This window comes from Dermacentor variabilis, chromosome 1 (assembly GCF_050947875.1).
Source record: "Dermacentor variabilis isolate Ectoservices chromosome 1, ASM5094787v1, whole genome shotgun sequence".
NCBI lineage: Eukaryota > Metazoa > Arthropoda > Arachnida > Ixodida > Ixodidae > Dermacentor > Dermacentor variabilis.
The window spans coordinates 270,954,196-270,982,130 of record NC_134568.1 but is presented as its reverse complement, the minus strand read 5'-3'; the positions used below and the strand labels follow the sequence as shown (position 1 = coordinate 270,982,130).

General features: G+C 46.3%; 1 protein-coding gene across 1 annotated transcript; it reads left to right on the top strand.

Annotated features, from left to right (window-relative positions):
• On the top strand, positions 1-27,935 carry LOC142573624 (uncharacterized). Its single transcript, XM_075683031.1, has 3 exons — positions 1-331; positions 26,161-26,247; positions 27,395-27,935. Exons 1-3 carry the CDS (start codon positions 320-322, stop codon positions 27,887-27,889), a joined length of 594 nt encoding a protein of 197 aa, XP_075539146.1. The 5' UTR covers positions 1-319; the 3' UTR covers positions 27,890-27,935.

The following is a 27,935-nucleotide window of genomic DNA, read 5'->3' as shown; positions in this document are numbered from 1 at the left end:
GACGCCGAAGCTGTCTTCCTTTCTTTTGCCGACTTTTTTTCGTAATTTCCACCACTCGCGGCTGAGGGGTTTCCCTCTTGCAGCCCCCGAACCGAGTGCGGCCGCACATTGCGAGCACCGCGCTTGCTACCGGGGTATATATAAAAGTTGACCGGAAAGGGAGTAACGGTGTTTGTGTGTGTGCACGCGCTTCGCCAAGCGCCGAGTCGTCACTTCTGCGCGATCCCGGGAGTCGTACCGCATCCCACCGTCGCACGCCCCCGTAAATCCACCGCGCCGGTCCCGGATTATCTCGCAGCTTCTCCGCCGGCAAGCCAGCATGAACGCGAAGGTACGTACTGAAGATTCCTAGGGTCTGCAGTTAGACAGGATCTACTGAATGTGCCCGGCGCGATCCCGAGTCCTGTCCCTCTGACCGCAGATGGGGACTGGGGATCACTCCGCAACTTAGCTGATTGACAATCGTTTCTCTGCATGTCGCTTATTGCTCGAGCTTGTGCTCTTCCGTACGGCCCGACATTACGATGTCTGCAGCGGTGATTGATTTCGTAAATCAGACCTTCCAGAATTCAGGATGGGAAAGAAGTGCTCGGAAATACGAACGTTCAGAAATGTGATTACTGCATACGCATTATACACCGCCACTGACTGGCACTCCTGTGCCTACTGCTACTAAATCTTGCGGATGGCACTTGCAGTGAAGTCTTCCTTCGGCAGTTCGTAATTGTGCAAAGCGCAGCTGCAAAATGTGAACACTTGCACAACAGCCAATACGAATCCTGCAGTGTGCTCTGTTAAACTTAACGGAAGACCGGGCAAATCTCTTCATCATACTTTTAAAAGATTACCTCTTGAACTGTGCAGAGTGACATGCAGTTTCAGCGCAGGCAAATCCTGTTGAACGTGTCGAAATAGGGAAAGATGGTCTTTCATGGGATGCTGTTCTGATGCTCTTTTGTAGCAAATTTATGCTAACTTTTCTTCGCCCCAGTGAGACTGCGTTGCTTCGTCGTGCGATTTCACAAATCCATATCCAGTCAAAAATATTCCAGCTAACCGCATCGAGCTAGAGAAGGTGAGTCTAATTAAAATAAGTTGTTTGTTTGTTGGTAGAGAATGTACAAAAAATTCCAACGTCATTTTGAGGGCGGGGACCCTTTACGCTAGTCGCATTGCAGGATTCCGTGTCGACAAACAAGCGCGGCGCAAAACTCGCTGCGCTTCTCAAGTTCTTTAGCAAAGGAAGAAACTCCATAGTTCTTATGCGCAAGTTCCTTTGCGCTGCATTAAGCGCTGACAAGGATGCTTAATATTTTGTGAATAGATCGCGTTTGCTGATTTATTTCGTGCATTTAGTTATCGTGCGTTCTTCTGTCACGAAGAAGGCGGTTTGCAGCAGCTCACGCCTCGCTTTTGTCGCTGGGCTGGTGAACCCTGGAAGACATCAATTACATCTCTATGCGAGTTCGATTCCTTTGGCTACTCTTTCATCTCCACCGTTGCCGGTATGATTGTGGAATAATTTGCTTTGTGAGCCTACATGGCAACATGGATCCTCGTTGAAGCGGTACCAAGCTCATTCTCTGTCTTTTCGTCCTTTCTCCTCATTATGCAGTTCCTTTAACCCTATTCCCACACTAGAGAGTAGCCAGCTGGATCTTACAATGGCTCTCTCCCTTTCATTTAGCTTAGTACCCTTCTTGAGTGTTGATCGAGAGCTATCATACTCTCATCGAAAATATTGTCACGTAGTAGTGACGGTAAAGAATACAGTAGCAATACTGTGAATGACGAAACTAACTTTTATTGGGCGAACCTGTGCCCACAAGAACAGGCCACACTTAAAGCACAACGACAGCGGGGAACACAGTCTTCGATCGTCGAAATATGATCAGCGGGTCAAGCGCGTCGGCTTTTATGCATCAGTCATCGAAGGCTCCAGAGTAATCGCTGGTGCCCGCGTGTCTTCCAGACAGTTCTACACCATTCGGGTCGCGCATTCATGAAATAAGATTACCCAAGGTTCGGTGACAACAGACAGTGGATAGAACCGTCGATAACATTCGAGAAACTTCCGATACATGCAGGCGCGTCCTGCGCTGTGCGATAACATTTGTGAGGCGGTGAAACGTGGTCATCCGATCAAGATAAACAAGTACACATGTCAATATCGAATGGGGACTGTTTATTGTGAAATCAAGTGCAGTAAGTTCTTGAACTAAGTTGAAATGAGGCCATTTCTCCTTTGCTGACCAGCAGGAAACGATAGAAAACGTCTAAGGAGTGTACGCTAAATAAACAAAAAAATTTTGTTTCACCATGTTATTCCCCAAAAGTCAATCGTGCCACCTAATTCTTTGCCCTTTCGTTGTAATAGTAGACAACAGTTTCTGTTAGATAGAAACTGATCTCTCCATCCTCACTGTATACACACATTCGACGCACAATTGAGGCTACGTTCGCTATAATAAAATGTGAATTACACGTGGTACCTTTCAGGTGTGAATTCGAAACCAGAACGCAATTGCTAAAACGAAACAATCCCGTTGCTTCCTAAACAAAAACAAGAAAAAGAAACGCTGCGATGCCCACGTTGATGACGATTTTGCGACGAAAACACTCGTGGTTAGTCTGCTCCTGCCGCATTTCCATGGGGGCGAAACGCGAAAACACCCGTGTACTTAGATTTAGGTGCACGTTAGAGAGCCCCAGGTGGTCGAAATTTCCAGAGTCCTCCACTACGGCGTGCTTCATAATCAGAAAGTGGTTTTTGGCACGTAAAACCCCATAATTAAATTTTTTTAGTCTGCTTCTTGACCTCGTGATTGCCTTAAATTGCGAACTGTGCCATTTCTCCCCGTGATAGGGAGTTTTAGCTAAACGAGACGCGGAGTTATATTGCAACCAATTCCTACTAACGGTTGGTCGAAGCAAATTTCTCGCGCCAGTCTGGAATGATCCGTGCGCCGTCATGCGTACCCTACTGTGGCGCAAAGGGTTGCACACCGCGTGCAGGAAAACGAACCGCGCAGGAGGTTTAGAATCGCAGTCGTTTCCTCTAGACCACGGAGGAGCGCCGGTGGAGTGGAGGAACACCGACTTGCATGTCTCGCAGGGAATTTGTTGCGACCAACTAATCTAGCTCTTTGCAACATGTGAGGCGCCCAGCTTTCTACATTGCTCTCTTCCACTGCTAACCACCTCTCTTCTTTGCGCATTTAAAATATGCTCTCTCCCTTCTTTCATCCTCTTTATGATTGCGTTATTTGTGCGCGCCGCCTTACGGACAGAGCAGTAAGAACAAACGACTTGCGCGCGAGAACGAGCAGTCGGATCGTGCCGACATCTCGCAGCCCGGCGGCAAATGCGTGTAACACGTGTCACCGAAGTGTGCCAGCTCGTTAACCGCGGGTGGAAAAAGTCGACGCTAAACCAAATGCTGCACCGAGAGCTCGCCAGCATCGCGCAACGCGACTGTGCTGCTAAGTTTAGTAACGAGTTTTCGACACCATTTAAGCGTTGTTTCACGAAGCTTGGATCGGCAGAACATTATAAGTTGGACTGCTTTTAGGAGTGTCGTCACTCCTATGTTACTCCATGGTCTATACTGTAAGACAAAAGGCCCACGGAAAGACGAGGTGGTTTACCACGACTGACGTTAATTCACCTTCTTGCGAGACTTAAGGAAAGAGATTAGAGAGGCGCACGATCGCATAACGTGTGCACAGACGCAAGCTATAGGCCGCAACACTTCTGTAGCCCGTCGCAAAACCTAGTCACATCAAAACATGTCGTATCGTTCTTGAAACTTGTCTAATGAGAGTCGAGTAACCTGGCACCTACAAGAGAAGCGATGAGGCGTATGACCTCCACGTGAACGCTACAAGTGTCTGGCGTGCACATGAAACAGGAGCAATCGATGAATTTCATGAGCATCCCCTTTGGGACGCAGTACAGCTGCAGGTTCCACCTGTAGCTCGATCGTTCTTTTTTTCATTTAACATTTCCTCTGCGTCTATTCTTGGTCCTTAAGATTCGTGGATCTTACCTAAATACCATCGAAGCACTAGTTACTTAATCGGCCTAAGGAATTGATGTCCTTTTCATTCTGCGTTTTCCCTACATTTGCACCACCATTGTTCGAGCTGTCGTTTACCATATACAGGGTGTCCAAATTATGATACACCAAGATTTAAATATATGCAAATGCCACGTAGCTAGATAGAACCAAGGTAATGTTATTTCCTGTCGCTTTGAGATACCCAGATTATTTTTTTTTTGCATTCCGCCTAATTACATAATTAGTCATAATTAATTAACCAACTTCTCAAATATTATAATTAGATTAGAAGTGTCAATGACAAAACTGTAGAACGACATGAAAACCTCCCGATACAGCTTTCTGTTGCTCAATACGTGCTACACAAAAGTGTTTTTCCGAGCGTGAAAGAAGCCCGCGAATACACGCAAACTTGCCGCGCGACTGGCCGCTCGAGGCACTTTGCGTGCATTTGCGGGCTGCTTTCACTTGCTGGGACACCCTGTATACTCCATCGTCAGATTCTTTCACCTTTTTCATAAGTCATACACGATAACTACGTATCAGTTTACTTTGACAGGGTACGTCTAATCTTGTCTACTTTTGTGTATTAACTTATTCGGGACAGTTGTAAAAAGAAATCACCAGTGCTTCTTTGATCTATGTTCTAACTGTTGCCGTTCGTTGCGGGAAGGAACTTTCCCTTGCATACAGCAGTGGCAAATATCATCTACATTGTAAAACTTTTGCCGGTAGCAGTAAGTCCGTAAGAACACTCAGTTGTAGCATCAAAAAGTAAACGCTCCTTTAGGAGCTTAAAAAAGAATTCGTTTTAAATGTCTTCTTTAGCCGTAATGTAGAGCTCTAAATTCAATTTATTTTGCATTCAAATTCTACATTAACTTCTCTGGGAATAACTTAGCTTCTCTTTCCACGTAATCTGATTATTTCGTGCTCCTCTGTGACATTCGTATTTTCATGCAAGTCACCACGTTATTCCGCAACCAGTATACCCACGCCGCAGCAATACAGGTGTACCAGAAAACTCGCCTCCTCATCGCTTTCCCCCCAATTGCTCTCAATCGTTCTTGCTTTTGGCTCCTCGCGCTTCAGATAACTTGACCACCCCGTATCTTCTTGTATTTATTCATTAGTCGGGCTTCCATGCGTGCTTAAAACTGGAAAACGATGAAATGAAACGATGCTAGAAAGCAATGAATGAACAATGACATCCCTACCTTCCACTGAAATAGTGTCAGCGCCCTCAGTGGCTTTAAATTTCTTTTTTTTCCTGGAGAGGCTGCACCCACTTGATCGTAATCGAAAGAAAGGCAGGGGCGGTGAGGAGGGATGTTGTGAAGGCCGCGTACTAATCTAGAAACTTCTGGAGGGGCAGCTGCCCGGTGGGGCACCCCGTGGCTACGCCATTGAGCGCCATCAGGCAGGTACGCAATAAAGTTTGCCCTCAGCAGATTGCTTCTCCGCCTCAGTGCGTGCGGTTTCAGAGGGGAAATCCACAATTCAGCGAAGCCAGTTTGAACCTGAAGGAAAGTCAATGGAAGGCAAGGCTCCGCTAAACAGGAAAAAAGCGCGGTGTTGCGCATATTTGTGTATTTGATGACAGCACAATGGATTGCACATAAGCGCAAGGGGTACTATAGTTTGTCTCATTAGTTTATGTTTACCGCTACGAAGTTGCATTATAGAAGTATTATCCAACGGAAATTAGAGGATATCAGGAGGAGTGAAGAAGATCTTAGGGTTCGGGACATATTAGAGGCAGCTTCTTGGGATATACGCCTCTGTCGCACTTATTCCATCGCCCTTTCACAGTTTGCATCGTGCCAGTGAATAGAGAAGGTAGCATCGCATAAGTGCACTAAGTATGTCAAATTAAATCTCGCTTGTTTCAGTGCCGCGCAAATTAAACAATGACAGAAATCATCGCTGCGGATACTTAAAGGGGCACTAAAGAGAAAATTAAGAGGCGCTGCATTAGTAAGTTACCCTTCTTTATCACAGAAAGAAGAAGAAGAATAAAGAAAGCCAATCTTGCGAGATAAGATAAGTGACAAACCCGAAAGAGGCAGAAAAGGAAAGACGCGTGGCGACGGCAGCCTTGGAGTTCCCGCACCATCTCGCTGTGACATCATGGATTTTGACGCCGTCGCTTGGGTCCTACGTGGTTTCCTATCGGTAAAGATGGACTACACTCTATTCTTAAAGAGCTAAAGACTAAGTTCAATAAGTTTCGAAGGCTAAATTTTACTGAGCCACCACGGTTCAATTACGATAAAGATATTTTTAACCACGTCTCACTGACGTGCCGGTGCAGAGGTTACAGCGCAGGTTTAAATAAATTTAGCTTTTGCCTTCATTTTCGCGTCTAATAATCAGCCCGTTACTAGCGACTCCAAAATAAATAAAAATAGAGTTCAGAAATAATAATAATTTAGTCTAAGCTGGGAATTAGTGTTTCTCTTAATTAGCGTCCCTTTAACAACACCTTAACGGAAGGTTGTTTGCAATTAGTTATAGGGGACATGCGTTTCACGACTTTGTTAAAAATTCTCGTCGAGGTTTCAGAATTCAGACTCAATGCAGACCTCGCAATTTCAGGAACAACATGGACAATTAAGGAAAGGCGAAGCAGAGATTTGCACGGCACTGTTGATTTCTGGGATTTCACACTTTCTCGCTGTAATGAGAAGTTGGCTGACTGCGTCGTGATAACCGCTAATGTTTTGTTATTCTGTATTTAAGCGTAATCAAGTGTATACGATGACATGACAGCAACTACAACGGCGATATGACGACGACAAGTCATTGACCGGCATCCAGGGTCAGTGAAAAGCCGTCTTTCCAAGAACAACGCCGAGAATATCTGCTGCGCCGAAAGCCGCAGCTGCGAACGGCTGCCGCATGACACTGTAGAGCTGTATGCTGCGTGTGCGTTTTATAACGGAGCCGTGTAGAAGCCGTCAACAAGTTTTAATTTGGAAAGCCCTGGTCAGCAGACACGGCCATTTTCTCAAGAACTCATTCGCGGTGGGTATACAAACGTCATCTATTTGCAGTATTGCCTGCTGTGACCTGTAAAATATACATGCACAGACGCCATCGCTCTCAGAGTCTGCGTGGCGCTCAACTTCCGGCCATATACACAGTTTGTGCGATAGCTCATTGGTTAGGCGTACTAGGCTGGCTCCCAGCTGCATTTTGAGGTAGCGCGCGGCATCAATTTGATTCTCAGTAGCGGGTGGGGAACAAAGCTTTGTTTGTTATCTAGTGGTGATGAAGCGGAGGATGGAATGAACTGCGGAATTCGTCACACCTGACAACGATCGCGTATAACGTAGAGGAAGGACCGACGGGACACAGCCATGGAGTTTCTTGCAATATAGAACGAAATCTGGTGCCACTGTCTATGCGAGTTTGCTATGGGTTCTGTGCCTCCATGGAAATGAAGGGATGTTAAGGGATAAGAAAATAAAAGAAGGTAATGAAGGGAAATGAGTGGTTCGGCCTTTCTTGAGCGTGACTTGGCCTAAAACATAGTCATGGCTCTGAAAATAAAGCTTTCATAGAATAATATGCTTTTGTTTTTTTGTTTTCGAGTAATAAATATATATCATTAACGTTGACTCAAAGTGGAAACAAACGATTTAAACCGAAGCAGTGATCGCAGACATCCTCGCCTTTCTTCCGCCATTCAGTCACCCGCCAGTATACTGTTCATGTTTGATATAACTGTACCTTTTCCTAACTTACATTTGAATGAAAAGTGTTCTTACGCAAGGATACAGAAAAAAAAAACAGAATTTTGCACGCTGTTTTAGGTGAGGCTGAACCATTGTGGTAAACATAACGCTGTTCGCCAGCCGCGCCTTCAAGGTGTCCTGGTCCTCCGAGAACGATGAAAATCCGAAGCCGCCACTTCCCAGCATTTCCCATGCGTACACCATCGCCATCTTTCCCTCTCGGTAATTCTGAGAAACTCTACGGACACAACGAACCCAGTTTCGCGCTCTTAACTGTGCTGTCGCAGTAAAAGAACGGACCATTGCCACGATGAGTGCTACACAAAGGAACAGAACGAGAAGCAAGGCCCCGTAATGCAGGTGGAGATAAAAAAAATCACAAGCGGTGAAAGCGTTGTCACAAATGTCTGCGCCCGCAATCGGTGACCTTGATCTGTTCAGTTTCTGGCGCAGTACGTGCATAGATCGAAGGCCCAGCCTCGCACCGTTCGCAGCATGATTGTTACGGCCACCCTTCGACGACTGCTATATACTCTCAGTTCCAACGTTGCGTGCATACTCTCGTTTTTATTATGCATGAAACTCTGACACCTTGAGCGACGTGTAGGCAGGTCGATTATACAAGCGTCCTCTCATGGGCCGGAACTTTCTCTTTCTCGTAGGGCGGCATTCAGTGTGAAAGACGGGTGTTGTGTTTGACGAGAGTAACTCATGCTGCAAAGGCTATAGTGCGCTCTTTCCATTTCTTTCTTTCTTCTTCCATTTTGCAACTTTTGAGCAAATAGCACACCGTTTCGAAAGCGAAGCGGTGCGGGCTGCATTCTGAAGGTGGCGATTAAGGGAAAGAGGGAGGGCTGGAGGTCGGAGCTGGAATGGACAGAACGGCAAGGGGCTGTTGCACGACTTGATGAGACGCACGCAAGGGCCGCACCCGCGCGGCTGGATTCAGCGCTCCGCGTTCTCGTCAGCTCCGTGTCTGCAGTCGCAACACGTCAGGCTGTACCGCAGCGCTCTCGCCCGTATATAATATGCGCGCGCGGTGATTCAGTGTCGCGCTGTAGTCGCGTTTCCCACTGTCGTAACATTGGGCCGCCGAGGCATGCGCCGACAGGCACAGATCGTGTGAGTGCAATGTCAAGATGCCCGCGTTGCTTGTAGTTCTTCTTAAATTTAAGGGGCCTTCAAAAGTGTCCGACGTGGGAGATAAAAGTCATTTGCGAAATATGGCGGCGAATGGTCACGCCTTCTCCTTGAGCGAGGCACACAACAAGGGGAATATAGTACGAATGCGTCCGGAAATGAGCGCTCCTATAAAACCGACCGCGCCTCCATCGGGGACAGCCAAACGGTTGTTGCTGCTCTGGTGGCGGCGCGCACAAAGCGGCTCAATTTCCATACGGGGCTGGTGCGCTTTAGCCCTGATAACTGACGGGGCCCTTTTGTTCTCACGGGGCGAAGCGCGGCGCAGGCGCTCAGAAGCAGGAACTGCCGACCGTCATGCCGGCCTGTACACACGGCGCTTGTCACGAATGTGTGTACTGCGCCTGTAGGTTGGCTATCTGGACGCACATTTCCCGAGAGCTGCTATACAGGCCACCTGGCATACCTACCGATGAGTGCGAGGCGCCCTCCATCTCTCTCTCTCTCGCTTTTTCTCACGTCAAAGTACAAAAGTTTTACACTGTGTGGGTTTCTTCTACTGTGCCATGATCCGGAATACAGAGGGGGTACCTGGGGCACCCTATACGCCAACTGCAAGTTACTAGATTTTAAAGCGAAACTGATTACCGCAGACGAAAAGACACCTAAATCGGACAGGCGCTGACAATACAGCTGTTAACTTGAAATCGTGAGAACAAACGTATATGCAAATTTCCGTCCAAGCACAGCATGTCACCAATCCAATCATTACCGTTTACGTGCATAGTGGTTCCGCGAGCACGGCCGATCTACTGCATGTCACTCCCGTACTGCTATTTTTTTTTGTGTGTGTGTGTGAGATAAACAGAAAAATTATGGCAATGTTAGTGACATAAATATTATCATTTTTCCCCTAGCTTCACTGTACTATAGCCTTTCCCGTCATTTTACGTAGTTCACTTCCTTATGGCAGTAACTTTTACTCCCTTCCTGACAGCAGTTTTCAACGAGTGTAAAAGAGTCAAATGCTGCTATGCATTTGTACAGATCATATACGTATACAAATATAGATAATCACGCTACATAGAACAAGTCGAAAGCGACAAAACAGCCGGCACTACGCGACACCATCCAAGTATCCGCTTTACGAGTAATACATAGTCATGCTCTGACTGGTATGACTGGCTCGGTGAGCAGCCTGACTGTTTCAGAAATTAAACGTATACCAGATCTGTATGTGTACGCTAACGTGAGTGGTGTAGCTGCACACAAATGTTAAATGAGGACAGTAAAGAAACGAACGAAACTTATTTCGCTCGTAGTATTTACGACAAGAATTTCACTTTACCCTATGGACTATACTTTTGCTAAAATTAAAAAGAAAATCTGTCTTTCAGCGTTAACAGAAGACTTCATTTTTCTAAATGAAATAACCTCTGTAGCCTCTATTGGTTTTCTGAAGGTAGAACGTTCGCAATAACAGCTCAAATGAAATAATATTAAACACTGTCAATTAAAGGTCTATTTTGTTTATTGGGCACGAGATATTTTGACATCAGATTTACTACAATCAAACAGAACTGAAATTAAAGATAGCTTTTTTTTCTTCTTTGTGCCCACCGGTCCAAGATTACATCATGTCAAGAGAGTTTATTTTAACTTTATATGAACTCAACAAAAGTTTAATATAGGGAGAAGGTTCATTTATGTATGGTTACGGTGACTCCGAAGTATCGCTAACGAACTTTTATCCTCTGCGCCTAATTAATGAACGCGCTATTACATTTTTGCTGTTTCCTAATATCTATATCTCCCCAAAACGCGTTTTGCATCTACGTGAAGAGACATGTGCACACGTTATAAATGCGCACCATCCTTGTCTTTAACATTGAGGGCAATGTTCCCCTGCGTGATCATTCACGAAGCGATCCGTTTGTCCTATAGACTATTTTACGGAAGCGCTTAGGTGCCAGCATCTTGAGCTGTTAATGCTGCTGTTTTCTGTCTTTAACGACGACGTGTAGTTTGCTACAGTCAATGCGCAAGCACGAAAACACTTGTATAAATGCGCTCAGCGTTTATGACCATGTTACGTCACTTCACTACTAATAAAACATCGAAATTCTTTATGTAACAGCCCAAGATGGCGGCGCCCATGAAGCGAATATAAAATCGCCTATATACCGCGTGTCCCAGCTGTCATGCACCAAGATTTAAAAATATGCCAACGCAACGTAGCCGGACAGAACCAAGGTAATGTTGGTTGCCGTCGCGTGGAGATATTCATATTGTTCATTTGCATTACACCTAATTACATAATTAGCCTTAATTAATCAACCAACTTCTCAAATAGTATAATTACATTAAAAGTGTAAATGAGAAAATTGTAGAGCAGCATGAAAAACTCCCGATACAGCTTTCTGTTGCTCAATACGTGCTATACAAAAGTGTTTTTCCGAGCGTGAAAGAAGCCAGCGAATGCACGCAAAGTGCCTCGAGCGGCCCGTCGCGCGGCAATTTTGCGTGTATTCGCGGGGTTTTTTCACGCTGGGAAAAACACCTGCATGTAGCATGCATTGAGCAACATAAAGCTGTATCGAGAGTTTTTCATGCTGCTCTAAAATTTTCTCATTTACACTTTTAATCTAATTATACCATCTAAAGGTTGCTTAATTATTTAAGACTAATGATTTAATTAGGCGTAATGCAATAAATAACCTGAATATTTCCAAGCGACGGCAACCGACATTACCTTGCTTCTGTCCAGCTACGTTGCGTTTGCATACTTTTAAATATTGTGGCATGACATTTTGGAGCACCTTGTATATTATAATTCTTGCTGCAGGTCGCGGAACTTTCGTAGTTTGCGTCTGTTGTTCTTTGAAATGCGAGCGCACGACGTCGCCGTTGTTCCGGGCGCAAAGAACATCATCGACACACAACGCTGGCTTCCTACGTCAAGGCAGAACAAACTGGCCAAACTGTGCTCGCTTTTCTAAAGCTGACCAGCGACCCATGACATCCGTCAAGAAAGAATACATGCAAATCCATATACAGAATGTTCGACGGGAGTAATCTACGACTTTTCCTTGACGTGTGGCAAGAGCTCTGTAGCTTCCGATGGGCATTCAGTAAACCATCAGGACGAATAGCTTTTGAATGATTAAATCGGCCTAACAAAGTTTTTATCTAGTTCTAGTCAAGCACAATTTCAGGCATTACAGGCACTTCACTTGGTACAGATTGTCCGCATGGTGTGCTTATTGGCATTGAAAATACTGATTTAAAAGTATTCGGTAAAACAGATTAGTGATGGTTACGTTATCCTTAACAATGGCCGCACACACACACACACACACACACACACACACACACACACACACACACACACACACACACACACACACACACACACACACACACACACACACACACACACAATATATATATATATATATATATATATATATATATATATATATATATATATATATATATATATATAGCATGAGAAGCCAACAAACAAAGGCACCAAGGACAACACAGGGGAAATTACTTGCACTGACTAATTGAAATAAAGAAATTGTAAATTTAACGAAATTGAAAGTGGATGAAAAAACGTGGTGGGCGCTGGCTAACACTCCGAGGGTTAGTTCTAGTAGTAACACATAAATACTCCAGATAGTGGATGGGAAGACGGCGCCGGCGGTACGCGTAATGCGAAGACGTGGGATCGTTCCCCACCTGCGGCAAGTTGTTTTTTCATCCACTTTCAGTTCCATTAATTTACAATTTCTTGATTTCAATTAGTCAGTACAAGTAATTTTTCTTGTGTTGTCCTTGGTGTATTATACTTAAAACATTGAAATTATGCTTTGTTCACTTTGAGAACTTGGCGCAGGCTGCCACTTCGTGAAATCAGCTTGCGTGACTAGAATGCGAAACGAATTCTTATAGTGGGTTAACAAGCGCACTTATGAGACAGAATGATTTTATTAAATGGTGAGGTGGCCTTACTTTTCCATGTACGGGAAAAGATTGAGCGAAAAAGATATGTATCTATTGGAAATTAAGCAATATTACGTTCATTTAGACACCGCTTCCATTCCAGTTCTTCAGGGGCCAGTCATATGATGATAAACTATCTCTCAATGAAATGTCAAAACGACGAGCTCATTCATGAATTGTTGCTCTCGTCATCTCTGGAGGAAGAATTCAATTGGGCGTAGCTGTAAAGGAAAGTTACACTTCACGAAAAGTTTCATGGATATCGTTTTCTTTTTTGTTCTTCTTTTTGTTTCTGTAAAAGACGTACTTGGTAAGCAAATCAATTATGCATCTGACTAGACTATAATTACATGCCACCCTTGATTCCTTACAAATTCCTTAACTCCCAGTGTCGCGAATTGCGTAATGCTGGTTGCCGTCGCTTGGAGATATTCAGATTATTTTTCTTGCATTCCGCTTAATTAAATAATTGCTATTTAGAAATTTCTCGCATCCTATAGAGGGAAGCTTTTCAATGAAGTTTCATTTAGAATGTGCAATTGCAACTTTTACATAAATTTTCTCGTCCGTCAAGATTTGCTGAAGAAATCGAATTGGGCTTGTAAGAGTTCTGTGTAGTCATTTAGTCCGCTGGGTCAACTTTTTTTGTTGTTAGAGGTTCTTTTGTGAACCATGGCTTATAGTCTACATTTCTTTCACAACATTCCAAGATGGGACAACACAACTCTTCAAATCCACCTGCCGCTGAGGCTGAGTAGCTATGGCCGCCCTTCTTTACTATAGCTACATATGTACCTCCCGCTACTGATGTTAATGCTTGCATGTTCAATGTTAATTTCTTAAACAGGGACACTATGGTCGGCACTATGGTCGGCACTATGGTATCTACGTGGTGCGAGAGTGACGTAGGACTGAGGTTTCTCTGCTGTTGCCCTGATGGTGATTGAGCTATCTTCTCCGATTGAAATTCCAGATGGTACCCGCAAGGTATGACATCCTGGCTCCAACAGAGGAGGAGCCGCCATGTCGCCATGAATTTTAGCCGGAGTTTTACCCAATCTAACAAAGTATATGAGGCCGATTCTTCGCCCTTATTTTCGCCAGCACCCTGCGTGTCGTTGCTGTTCAAAAATGACCCATGCCTATATAGTACTGGTTTGTGCAGTTTCTAGTGTTGCGCCATTTCTTGTTCGAATTATTTTTATATCTCCAAAAAAGAATGCCTTTAGTTTAATATCTCGCGAAGAAAGTCTTTAGCGATTTTGCAAGGGCCGTGTCACTCTGGAAGCGACCTATGACGGTTTGCGGCGTCCTAGTAAACGGGGGACGTGGTGTCGAGAAGCGTTTATCACCTACCCGGTGTTTTTTAGAATACCTTTTCGTTCTAGGTTTGCGATGAAATAGGTCTTCTTTTACATCATATTCTTTTTGCAGTTCCAGCACCGTGGCACCAACGCCGAAGCCAAAATACGCAGTTGGTCATAACGGCCATGCCAGCTTAACATCCCAATGCCGAAAATTAAAGTGTTCCACGAATTTAACCGTAAAGCTACTTGGTGTGTATTCACATATCAGGTTTGAATCCACACGCTGCAAGTAATCGTTGCTCGGAAACCGACTCCGTGTTCCTGCCCATATTGCTCACGGTTGTGCTCCTCCGCGTATTGGACAAGATGTACGTATTAAGTCTTCCATATCGTAATCGCCTGCCATCTACCTTTCCCTCTATCTTCCACTTCCCCTTGCCCCAGTGAGGAGGAGCAGGCTAGAGACAAGCTCTCCAGGTCTACGTCAACCTTTCCTCCTTTCCCACAAGAACCACTTCTCTCTCTCTCGCCTCCTTTCTCTTCATTAAAATCTATTTCTCCTTTCCATGCTCTGGCCCCTCCATTTGAGACCGAAGCCTCTCGGTCATTCGCTATATATATGGAAATTTAGCTTGGCTCTTTCTATTGCTCGAAAAGCCTTGGGTAGAGTCACGTTTGTCGCTGGCGTTTCTGCTGAATGCATATACGAGTATAAGTACTTTGGAAGTAACGCGCTGTTCGCCTTCAGAGATCTATGTAGTTGCAACTATTTCGGACCACCGAGGGTTTCAAGAGAACCTTCAAGGGAACTGCTTGGCTTTTTTTTTTTTTTTGCATGCAAAACACGCGCACACCTGCCTCATTAAGTTCACGTGTTGAAACGGTAAGCTGTTTTACTTGAAAGAGCTAAGGGCGCGGCTCCGAACAGAATGATCGAGTGACGCCGAGAGAATGCTTCGGCCCATCCGTGACGCTTTCCCGCGTGCATTCATTTGCTTAAAGATTATCGGTTTGAGAAGCATTGAAAACATCGAAATTGTACTTTGTGCACTTCGAGCAATTTGCGCAGGCTGCCACTTCGTGAAATCAGCTTTCGTGACTAGAATGCGAAACAAGTCCTTGTAGTGGGTTAACCAGCGCAATTATGAGACAGAATGCTTCTATTAAAAGGTTAGGCGGCCTTACTTTTCTATGTACGGGGAAAGATTGAGCGAAAGAAAAAATGTATCTATTGCGAATTAAACAATATTACGTTCATTTAACAACCGCTTCCATCCCAGTTGTTCAGGGCTACTCGTGTGATAAACGATCTCTCGATGAAATGTCAAAACGACGAGCTTATTTGAGAATTTTCCCTCTTGTCATCTTTGGAGGAAGAATCTAATTGGGCATGTCAGCCGAAAGCTGTACAGGAAAGTTACACTTCACGAAAAGTTTCACAGATGTCCTTTTTTTTTAATTTCTGTAAAAGACGCACTTGATTCACGTAATAGTTCTGCGGAAACACGCAAGGTGGAGACAAGTAATTAATAAAGGGAAAATCAGACATCCACCCGTTCGTAGCAATTGCTACAAAGGAAACCCACACGAGTTCCTCGAAAGAAAAGCCTCACAGTGAAGAAAAATTCCTCTTCGTCTGGGACTCGAACCCGGGACCACCGCTTTTCCGGGGCAGCCACTCTGCCATCTGAGATAACCAGGCGGCTAGCAGATGGCAGAGCGAAGCCGAATTTGTCAACAACTCGAAGCAAAGGCAAGAATTTCACGTAACAGTTCTGCGGAAACCCGCAAGGTGGAGAGAAGTAATTAATAAAGGGAAAATCAGACATCGAGAAGAAGTTCTCCCAGACGGTGGCACCGTTCTTTTCTGCTCGCTTTTTACTTCAGTTTGAACTAGTTTGTTTACATTGTGTCCGGACTTCTTTGCTCTGTAATTCAGGGAGAATAAGTGTAGCGACGTACGAGCTCATTGAAGCCAGGTACGAAGCCTTCTTCGCCTTTTTCCTGGGAGTGTCTCCAACCGCTACGGCGGTCGGCAGCCGAGAACGGCGGCACAAGCCCTATGACCGCCAGCGTGTTTGGAGGCACATGAGTGCACTGCAGGAACGCGTCCACGATTCTGCCAACACACACCACGTGCGTGACATCATAAAGCCGGCACGGCTGGTCCTTGAACATCAAGGCGCTGACGGCCCGCCTGCGGTGACCATGGTGGAACCCAGCGAAGGTGACAGCAAGAGACCTCGTCTTGACGAAAGACATAATCAGGAGAACGACAGCACTTCAAACTATGACCTAAGCGATTACGAAGCCATTGAGTGCGATGAAGAACCTACAAAAAGACAAAAAGTGAAGGAATCCTGGTGGTGTTCCGAGACCATGCATCAGAAGAAGGACACGATTTTTGGCAAGTGAATCCAAATCATGCTGCATCAGAAATTGCCTCGGCGGCAAAGGAAAAAGTTCAAACGTTCCGAGTAAAGAGAGACGGCAGTTTTTCAGTGAGTGTTACCTCAGTGGCATCTGCGAAAAACCTGCTTTTACTGCACGAAGTTTCGCTTTCAGTTTTAGTGGGACATTAGTGTAACTATGTGACTGGAATTTGTGTTATGATTTCACTATTTTTATTATTATTTATTCTTTTTTAATCCCTATGAGAAAAGGAGCAGCCGGCGCTAATTAAACGTGACAACATAACACCATATAAAAAAATTAGACATCCACCCATTCGTAGCAATTGCTACGAATGAGCGAATACCCGATTTCCCCTTTATTAATTACTTCTCTCCACCTTGCGGGTTTCCGCAGAACTATTACGTGAAACTCTTGCCTTTGCTTTTAGTTGCTGACAAATTCGACTTCGCCCTGCCATCTACTAGCCACCTGGTTAGCTCAGATTGTAGAGTGACTGCCCCGGAAAAGCGGTGGTCCCCCGGTTTCGAGTCCCATACCACGACGAATTTGTCTTTAACTGCGAGCCTAGGCTCTTCTTTCGAGGAACCCGTATCGGTTTCCATTGTAGCAATTGCTACGAACGGGTGGATGTCTGATTCTCCCTTTATTAAAGACGCAGTTGGTAAGCAAATCAATCATACATCTGACTAGACTCTATAGTTACATGCCACCCTTGATTCCTTACAAACTCCTTAACTCCCAGTGTCGCAAATTCGCGATATCTTGGAGTGTCACCTCGGGGCAATAACTTGAACGAGTAGCGAGCGTGCGTCGGGAATACAAAATACAAGCGTGGAGTCAACCGCGTGCAACTTCACGATTTTTCGTTGTTGCCGACCGACAGTGCAGACGAAACTGGCCGCAGAAAAGGAAACGAAAATAAGAAACAGGCTTTTTATTCTTGTGCACTTCAACATTATGACCTCCATCAATAAACATACCGGAATGCGAGATCAACAGCAGAGTGCCCGGATTTCTGATTTGTCGCGAATTCGCGACAACGGGCATTTGCGCCTTCGTGTGTACTGCCACGGTAAGGTGGAAACTAACCGCGCGAAAAATACACAAATACAATATGAACGAGATTTAGCAGGACTGGTGAAATGAGGTGAGTAGCCGTATACCATGGATATCTGCTGTGGGGACTCTGGCAGTTATTTGAATCCTCACTTTGATGGATTCTGCTGATGCAATACAGCCTCTGAGTGTACTTCCTATTAGACCCTCGCTCCTGTGCTTTTAGCCCCCAAAATAGCTTCTAAGTCGGAACACACGTGCTTTAATCCCTCCACGTGTCCCCCCCCCCCTCCCCCCGTCCCCGTCCCCGTTATCTTTCTCGGGCAGAAGAAGAGTATCTTGGGAGAATACGGGATGGGAAGGTCTTCCGTCATCTGATCTTGCGCTCTGACGCCTGAAGACCCAGTGAACTGCCCAAAGTGTTCTGCTTCTAGCATCTACAGCGGACCTTCATCACCTGTTGTGGCTTTGTCCAATAACGAGTGCTATACTCGAGACAGGATATACTAAGAGCTTCCAAGCTACGAACGAATCAGACAGACAGTTACAGGCATTGGCTCACGGAAAAATTCGTCATGCCACTACTGCAATTTATGCATGAGCACTATCTCCACGATTTTATTTAAAAACATGTTTGTGCCGCAGTACAAGCTGCGTGAAAAAAAGAAAAAGAAAAGGCAGCGCGCGACGCTCGCCTACGTTGTTTATACTTTTAGCTGCGGGTGCATGGTTCGAAGAAAGGTTCTAATTGCAGCATGTTGGGTTTATGCCATATAATGGGTGCACGTTATTTTTATGGATCAAGTCAACTAGCGCAGGATGCGTCTTCCAACGGAAGGCGAAAGTGATATGACAGCTATTTCAATGGCAAAGATTACGAGAACTACACATACAGTATACAAAGCACAGCATCTCCAATAATAAACACGAGCAGCCAGGACGAAGAAGACAAAAACTGCAGTCGCTCCGAACGTGGGCAAACCAACGAGCGTGTGCCTCCCAGCAATAGAAGAGGGCGTCGTGAAGTGGACGAGGACATGCTGCATTGAGCAAATGCCACAATCGCAGCAATTTCTTCCTCAAAGTGGGAACCTGAAGGCTCCGACTGAGTATTTCAGAGATTTTTGTTGTTGTTGTTGTTGTTGTTGACGAAGCAGCGCACTCAATCAAGAAAAGGATGTACTGTTCCAAAGCAAAACGACAGAGTCGTCGTCAGTAGAAAGCATCCTAGTGGCAAAGAAGAAGAGGGGGCCCATGAGTCCACTTTCAAGAGTCGTCGTCAGCAGAAAGCATCCTAGTGGCAAAGAAGAAGAGGGGGCCCATGAGTCCACTTTCAACTACAGGCGTCAGTACTAACGGCATTGGGGACTGGCTACTTGTATAAGACACGTGGAGAAGTTGCAAATAGCCTAGCTGTAAATGACACCCGGTTTTCATGTGATTCAAGTGCACCATGCACCTCTGCCTCAATAGACACAATTATTCCTTCAATTTCCACAAGCAGTTATCCAGCAAGACCGAATTCATGCGTTCGGTTAAAGTAAAGAATTCGTACGAGAAAAACAAAAAAAGCAAAAAAAAAAGTATTCCGTAGTTGCTAGTAAACGCTGCGCAAATTTTCAGCATTGCGATTTTGATAAATACAGTCGCCAACTAAAATTTTTCAGTGTAGTTTTTTTTACTGTAGAGGCAAAAGCTTCAGGAATCTTCAATCTTTCGGTAAAAACGATCACAATTTAAAGAGGAAAATAGCCCCAAGTTTAGAATTATGCAGCTTTCTTATGAAAGGAAACACGAGACGTTTTTAGACTGGTCATGTTAAAGCACGTAAAGCTAACTAACAAAGCTGATACCTGTACATCGCAAGTGGCTTTAAATTATCTGCTATTTTTCCAATAGGACTTACGGAGTTCCTCCTAAAGAGGTAGCGATTTTATGTCGACCGTAAATTGACTTAATAAAATCGACGTTATACGTTCTACCAGGTGACGTTTGCAAAATTTATTTTTCATGGCTTTTTTTTTTTTGCCGGAGATGCAGCGCTTAAATTGGGTTGTTACTTTCTTAATAATTTTGCAGTTTTAAGAATTAAGGACCTAAGAATTTTTTTTTTTGCATCTGTCAATACAATTTTCTTCTAAGAAAATCTGAGATACTGCATATTTCATTCACACAGGTTATTTTACCGCCTAAGGAAAGCATGTCGGTATGCCACCTGTGTTCGTGGTGAAATCGAGCTAAAACATGCCTCTTAAATCCAAACTTTGTTCGGCTGACATAGCAGATGGGTGTCATTGTGAAAAGCCCTTCGTACGATGATCATAGGCCTGCCCTTCGCCCCGCTTTGGGTTAAGTTGATGACAGGCCTTTCATAGAAAAGAAGATTCTGGTATCGTGATATAGCTTATGTGACTACTTGCGACTGGCTGAACGATGAAAGTTTGAGCGCGTGCGTGTGTGCGTCAGTGCACGTGTTTGCGGCATTAACTTTTCTTCTCGCATTCTTCTCGTGTTTTTGTACCCTTTCTCCCTTTTCTCCAGCGCAGGCTAACCAACCGGTTTCAGCACGGTTAACCTCCATTCCTCTCCTTTATCACTTCTCTCTCTCTCTATTTATCGGATACTCAGTAACAAAAAAGTAAATAACAAAAATGTAACCAGAGCACTCGTCGATGGAAGATTACATTTCATATATATTTTTTAAATTCTCTTTCAGCAGCCGTTTCACAAATCAGTTGCTCTTCATAAACATCCGTGGAGTGATTAGTTATTTTTGCGCTATGATAAAATTATGTAAACAGTCATAATTTGACTGTAGAGAACTTGTCACACTTTCCTCTCGTTTCGATTTCCTCCTCCGCTCGTTAAGCAAGGCTTCACGCCAAGTTAATTGTCTGACATCGCGGCTGTCTCGCCGGTTCTTCTGACGCTTGAGTGAAGGAGCAGATGGCGTCCACTAAGCAAGCATGTCCCACATAAAGTTGTAGCGCGCGTTTATACTCGGCGCGGGACACGAAGTGGGGAAGTCACTCTCTGATATTGTCGTTTGGGGCTAACGACCCGGGTGCGCCAATCAGTTCTTGAGTACACACGGATACCAACATATATAATCTCCGTGTGTATTGCGACATTCTGAACTGCTCTGTAATTATCGGTGTCCACCTCCTCTCATTGCTGCAGGCCGCTATTTTTGACGTCGCGTGCCTCGGAATGCGCGGGCAGTCCGCGCCGACGTATTGGCAACGCCAGGGCATCGAGAACTGCACGAGGGGCGCGCTTGGCTGCGGCAGCGCAATCGGTGCCTGTTTGATCTGGTGCACACGGGGCGGGGGCCGCGGGGGGGTGGGGGGCCGCAGTAAACCGAAACATCAAGATTAAGCATTATTATTAGACTGTAGGAAAGCCGAGACCAGCACACTCGAAGGAAAGGAGGAGTGGGCGAAGGTGGAGGGCGTTTGCTTATTGACGCCGCTCACGGTTACGGCCGCGTGTATGCCTGTGCGCGATCCTTCGCTGCGCGCGTACGCGCTGTCCTCTACAAGGACGTCCGCAGAGAAGCACGCCGCTCGGGGCAGTGCACGCGGCGTGTATCCCCAATCAAGCGTGCGCGCATACACAAGTGCAAGAGCTTAATCGCCGAAGCTAACGACACCCGATCGCCTCCTCCTCTTCCTGGCGAGTCGTTCCAGGCGCTACGAAGAAGCAGGAAGGGAACGGCCCGGTAAGGAAAAAACGCTTAGTGACGTTTGAAAGAAAAACCAAGGCGCTGAACACGGCGCCTCCAGTGGCTCCTGGCGTGCACGTAGAGCCGTCATGTGCTGAAAAAGAATAGCGAAGTGGCGATAGGTATCTGTACTGTTCGGCGCTCAGGCGAGCTTGGCACGTTGAACATGCGGATACGGGGCACTGAAGCGAGGAAAGCCGTTGAAGCTTCCTACGCTGCATGGCAAGTGCCTAGAGCCATCTAATTGCGCTGCTCCGAGGCGCGCGCTGACGGGTAATGGCGCTAATTTCTTCGCGCCTCTGGGGCTATATAGGCGTCGTGGACTTCGCAATATCTCTGTTATCGGCTGACGGGATAGATCGTTTAAAGTGATGCAGCGTTAAACTGTTTTAAATGAAAGCCTTGAGAGAATCGGAAGGGTTTTGAGGTATCTGCGCGTATTAACTACACCAACCCTTTGTAGGGGCGATTGTTTGCGTCGCAATTGTTCCTTGTGTTGTTCGGCGGAAGCTAAGTACTTTCCATAGAATTAGGCCTTTCAGACAAATGATCATTTCCAACTAGGCGTGTACAGCTGTAGAGGCTTTGCGAAAGTCAGCCGATGCTTCTTTTAAGAAAAAAGGAAGAAAAAGGAAAAAAAAAAGACGTTCGTCAAAATGACGTGCCATCGCTAGACCGGGCAGATATTCGATGGGAATTTGCACGCGCGATCCAACCAATCTGCGATAACTTCTCAGTTACCACTTCTTCCGAGTCATATGTAAAGCATGATGTACCGACGGCCTCCGAAACAGATCAGACCCTTCAAAAACCTGCCTCTCTGTTTCACAGTGGCCTTCGTGGGCACGTGCCCGGCTTCCACATTACGAATCGCGCGATGTCACAACCGCGCACCACGCGACATGGAAAAGCAGCCAAGCAATAAGCTTCTCGCGTCGACGAGCGCATTCTTTCCCCGCCGATCGCTCAGCACGGAACTGCCGCGCCGCGGCGGCGTGCCACGGCCGGTCAGCTGGGCCCCGCATTACGCCAGGCGGCGGCGTCCGCGACTCGTTGGCCGGTGCCGGACCCTGGAAGAGGGAAGCGAACGAGCTCGTCTCCGGTGCGCGACGGAGGGAGAGGCTTCCGCCAGCGGCGGCTCCTGCAGCCCACGCCCAGTGGCACAGTTGCGCGGAGCGGCGCCGCCGTTTCCCCGAAGTGGGCGACTTATTAGGGCTGCGCGGGCCATTGTTTCTGGGAATCCGTTAGGGACGCCGGCGCAGTACTGCCGCTCCGAAGAAAAGATAAGCGCCGGCCGACAATGGCGGCATTCCTCCCGCGTGCTCTCGTTGCGCGCGTATGGCCCAGCCTGGTGTTCGGCCCATGCAAATTCGGCGCGAGTCCGCCGCGCCTGTCCCGAGTCGCACGTCACACGAAGAGCGCGACCGCGCAACAAAGGAACTCATTGTTGGTCGTTCGCAGCAGGGTCGAGCGTCGCAGCGCGCTCTGCGACCGTTTAAGAGGCTGTCAATGTGAGCAGTGCGAGAAATGCGCGCACGGGCACCGCTTTGCTGCCGGATTAGTGTGCGCTCTCTGCCGTCCTCTTCCTCGCTGCCTTCGAGGCTGCCGCCAGGGCGGTTAACGGCACCGGAAACGATTGCCACACGTGACCCGAGCGCTTCTTATGGTGGCTTTATGCATTGTGCCGGCTTTCGATTGCCCTTTTATCCCGGCAGTGTCGCATGGCCACGGAACAAGCGTGCCAACACGTCGCCGCAGCGACGGAAGGGGCGCTGGCAGTAAATAAATAGCGTGCCGAGTGTATGACAATGTTGAACTTACATTCGAGAGATCGTTCGTAATTCTCATGGAAAGGGGTTTTGCCATACATAACGGCGAAGGCACCGGCCATTGATAAACAATTCTATGTATAAAGCTTTATGAGCTCAGTCCTTGCTTTGCCATTTCATTTATCATTTACATAACGTGGCCTGGAGGTGTTCTTTCGGCATTATATTTGCCTGCTCCTTCAAGTTTCTGCGAACATAAAAAAAAAGGAAAGACCGTGGTTAAAGCTGGAACATTCTGTTTTAAAGAAAAAGGAGGTATAATGACATCACTTGCTGGTACTGCGTGAATTGCTCGTGCACGAAGCTGCAATCTTCAGCAGTTTCATTCCCTGTAGTCTCGGGAGCTTTCATTCCTGTCTTAAATTGCGGCAAGGCGTTATGGAATTTCCTTAGGACACGTTCCAAATTCCTAGCGATGATGAAGTGCGAGTAATTGCTTCATTATATTACTCAACGCTCACATAAAGAGCGGGAGAGTTATCGCAAGCGGAAGTAAGGCGTTCTGCATTGTTGATGGAAGTTGTTTAAAAACAGCGAGCAACAATTTTGGCGCGCGAGATTAGAGTCGACTTTAGAAATAAAAAAAAATTTACTTTGATTTGTCATTACCCATATTTCTTTTATATAAAGTAAGGCGAAATTGACTTAAAGACACGAATGTTTTCTGTATCCGCTTGTCGTAGCGGCGTTATCGGTAACACAGGAACGCTAAAGATTTTCTTTGGAGCGGGGAGCAAAAACGCTAGTGTATGTATACTGAGGCTTCGTTGCGCGTTAGAAGAACCCCAGGTTACCAGTTATAAATGATTTGAATTACTGTGATCGGTCGCACTTACTAGCTTTTTATCTCGATTTTCTCGATTTAAGTACTCAGGCTGGCGTAAATCTTGCGATCCCTGTCCATATGAACAATAGATAAGCCAGAAAAAGTTTCTTTTTACCTTAGCTTTTTTTAGATCACCTATTCCTCCCTCAGTGTAGGGTAGCAAATTAGAAGCTACCGGGTTATCCTCTTCCTTTCTCTTTCTCCAGAGGGAGATCCAGTCCGTTAGCACCCTTTCATTGGCCCATGCCTGCGATTTGATTTGCTTTGCAACGTCTTTATGTAAAAGTAACACAAAAAGCTCCAGTTGCCCCCTCTATTTCTGGCGTTGCAGCACGAAATTTCTCCTGCTTTTGAGTCGGAATGTTGGTGAAGAACATAAGTACTTTATGAACCAAGAATTCTTCGCAGAGGAATCATTGGACCAATGTATGCGAGGATGGATCTAGTGCCAGCACCAACCACGTCCGTACGCTAACACAGGTTCTTCGTCGAAGGACGGGCCATGTAATTTGTCTGCTTTCTCTCAGCAACTGTTGGCTCGCAAGCTCTTGGCTTGTTTCTTCAGATTTTTTCAGCTTGGAATCCTTATTCTTCTTAGCGCATGGGTATACCGATTCATAATTTGCTGTGCTTCGTATACCACCGCGGCCGCCTGTCCTACCTTACGTTCTTTAATTTTGTAAACGCCTGCCGCTAGCGCTCTCTGCTGGTCTGTTTGCTGGAAAAGGTATGCGGTAAAGGTGCTATTGTGTCTACTCTATACCGCATCCGTGTAATATTGAAGTAATAGTTATTTTCGTCTCCTGTTAACGCTTATCCACTATTTGTCAAAACTATGAACATGTAGGGACCGCCGACCTGCATGCACATTACAGCTTTTTGTGAACTGGGTTTCTATTCGGCGCCACCATCCTAAGGTTCACAAAAATCTGATAGAAGTTATTTTTCGTTGCAGTTTAATAGCTGTAGATAAATGGGAAGCTATAGGCTATACACTGCATGGAACTGGTTATTCCAAGGCACAGTTAAGAAATTGAGGCTACCCCTTTTTCCATATAACGATCACACATTTAGCACGAACACAGACATACTATGTATACATATAAAGAAATGTAAACATGACGAAAAGTCCGGAAGAAGTGACCCATATGCATTAACGTTTACATCCGCTGTGCACACTTATACGTATACACACGAATGCCAGTTTTCAATTAGCCATGAAAGCGCATACTCGATATATATAGAGCTTAGAAGAATGTTCAAACCAAATCAACTCAATTAGCTTGCGGTCCACAAGGCAGTCCCGTATAAGGCTGTCACGGCACATCTCTGTTTTGCGAGGCATGGCCATGGAGTGAGTGTTTTGGTCAGAGAAATCACGCCTGACCAAATCATTCAACTTATCACGCAAATGGTCTCGCTGTCGCTCATATTGCGGACAGTCCTCGAGAAAGCGCAGAAACCTCTGGGGTGTCGCAGTATATAGGGCAGTTGGAGGTTGTCTTCTTTCTCGTGCGACGCAAAAAGCAAGGTGTCCAGGCCACTTTCATTCGTAAACGGTGTAAAAGCGAAAGCAATGCACAGTCACTTTTCATGTTTACAGAAAACAGTAGAGAGGATCTACTTGATACAATCTGCTCGATACTCGGGGTGGTGGCGCTAACATAATGTCACGTGCATGTCGTGGTGCCGCATTAGACCTGCCCGAAGCCCTATCGTTCGTCATTTCATGCCTATGTGCGTGAAATCACGAACGATAGCTTTGGGCAAGCGACTCGTTTGGCGACCCTGTTGTCAGTGTAATTTCAAGGCGGACGGCATACTGTACGCAGCACACAAACGATGTCGATGGCATTGACCGAAAGATGCAGTATTCAATGCTACCGCATCATGAGCGCACACAGTGATATAGTTTATTTCATTAAAATAAGTATCGGCGAGTGAGCGCCATTGGGTCACGCTGAGCGCTAGCTTGGACCACTGGCTGCAACAAACTGCTTGTGCAACGTCTGCCTTTAAGACCCGAATGAAACCTTGAAATCGATACATTTACAGCTGTTCGTGATGCTCGGAACGCTCGCCGTGGCGAACGCCGGCGTTCCACTGCTGGGAGGTGAAAGCACGCAGCACAGAGCTCAGGACGTGAGTATGCCCGACATTTTCCTCGACACATGCGTGACTTGAACTTTCTTTTTTTTTTTCCATAGGAGGCACGCTGTCGTGCGCGCAGTGCACGCAGTTCTGACGCCTGTCTGTGCGTGCTTGTATACAAAGACCACAGGAGCTCGTGCTTGGCAGGAGTTTTCTCTAGCTCTTGGCCAAACAAGGAGCAGCTGCAGTAAATATGCCCACTTTTTTGGCGCGAAAGGGTTTGTTTACAAATAAGTGCAGCTGTAGCTTATTTACATTCGCCTTTAACGGCTACGCATACATGACTTGATTATTTAGCTAATATGCGTACAATGCTGCTGACTGAATGAGTTTGTGGCCGGAGCTCTGTCTTGTGTAAAGATGCCAGGTAGTTCTAAGTGAAGTTGGTCAAACATAGAACTTAATTAAACCGCAATTATGGGGCAGACTGAAAGGAACAATACATTCGCAGTATGCACGCAGTGCATATTTATGCGCAGAAAACGACAACCAAAGTTGTTTCTCAATCTTTCAAAGTGGCAGTTTGCTAGAGCTCGGGTGTTGACTGATGCCGGATGATCTGAGCAAAAAGTCTGAAATACGCGGTCTTTTACCAGCCGCCTTCTCATTTCTTATGCTTCCGAACTTCTGTGCCCGGGAGGGCTTAATTTGGAGCGTTATGACCACTGCCCTTTGAAATCGTGTGTTGGAGTTTCGTGGCGCACTTTGAAGGATTACGGCAGCAGAAATATCTAGACGCGAAATGAACAGTCAACACGTGAGTCCTTATATCAATCAATCAATCAATCAATCAATCAATCAATCAATCAATCAATCAATCAATCAATCAATCAATCAATCAATCAATCAATCAATCAATCACATTTGGGATGGGTACACACAGTCACATCGCATTATTATTAGTATATTCTTGCTTGCAGTCACGGCCACAGATTAGCTTGAACGAGACGTCCCCACGAAGCGTGCGCTCTTGTCCTCATTTGACGCTGCATTTTGCTAGCGCTGCAAATAAGAGCAAAAGCGCAGCGGACTAATATAACAGGCTCGTCGCTCTGGTGAGTGATATAGGGCTTACCAGGGCGTTGGCCATTTCAGAGCGTCGCCTTATGTGGGCCCTTGTGGCATTCACTTAACGCAGGATTATGGCAACTACCAGTTCAGCTACGACATCGTCGACCCACTTGGCGCCACCAACGGCCGCTGGGAGGTAGGGGATGCATACGGCAACAAGCGCGGAGGCTACACCATCACCGACATCGACGGCCGCCAGCGGCGCGTCGAGTACGTGGCCGACGCGTACGGATTCCGCGTCATCGTCAACACCAACGAGCCCGGTACGGCGGCCAGCGCGCCGGCCGGCGCCGTCTTCAACTCGCCTTACGTGAACGTAATACGGGGCCTGGCACTGGCGAAGCCCGTGGTCGCCGCGGCCGCGACGGCTGCCGTGCCGGTGGCCCACGCGTACGCGCCGTATGCGCAGCGCGTTCCCAAGGTCGTGCTGCAGGCGCCTGCAGTGCTGGCCGCACCGCCGCTGGCCGGCCATTACGGGGCATACGCTCCTTCCTTCCACGGACAGTTCGGACGGCGCATCGGGGCGGCGCGAAACTTCTACAACTATTACAAAAAGCGCTGACACTCCGTGCCCGCGGGCTGCCAGAGGTACGCTTAAAAAAAAAGAA

What these genes read in the sequence shown, in the direction of transcription:
- LOC142573624 (XM_075683031.1), top strand. An exon ending in CGCAGCACAGAGCTCAGGAC is followed by an intron (nt 26,248 to 27,394) that starts GTGAGTATGCCC and finishes CACTTAACGCAG; the next exon opens with GATTATGGCAACTACCAGTT.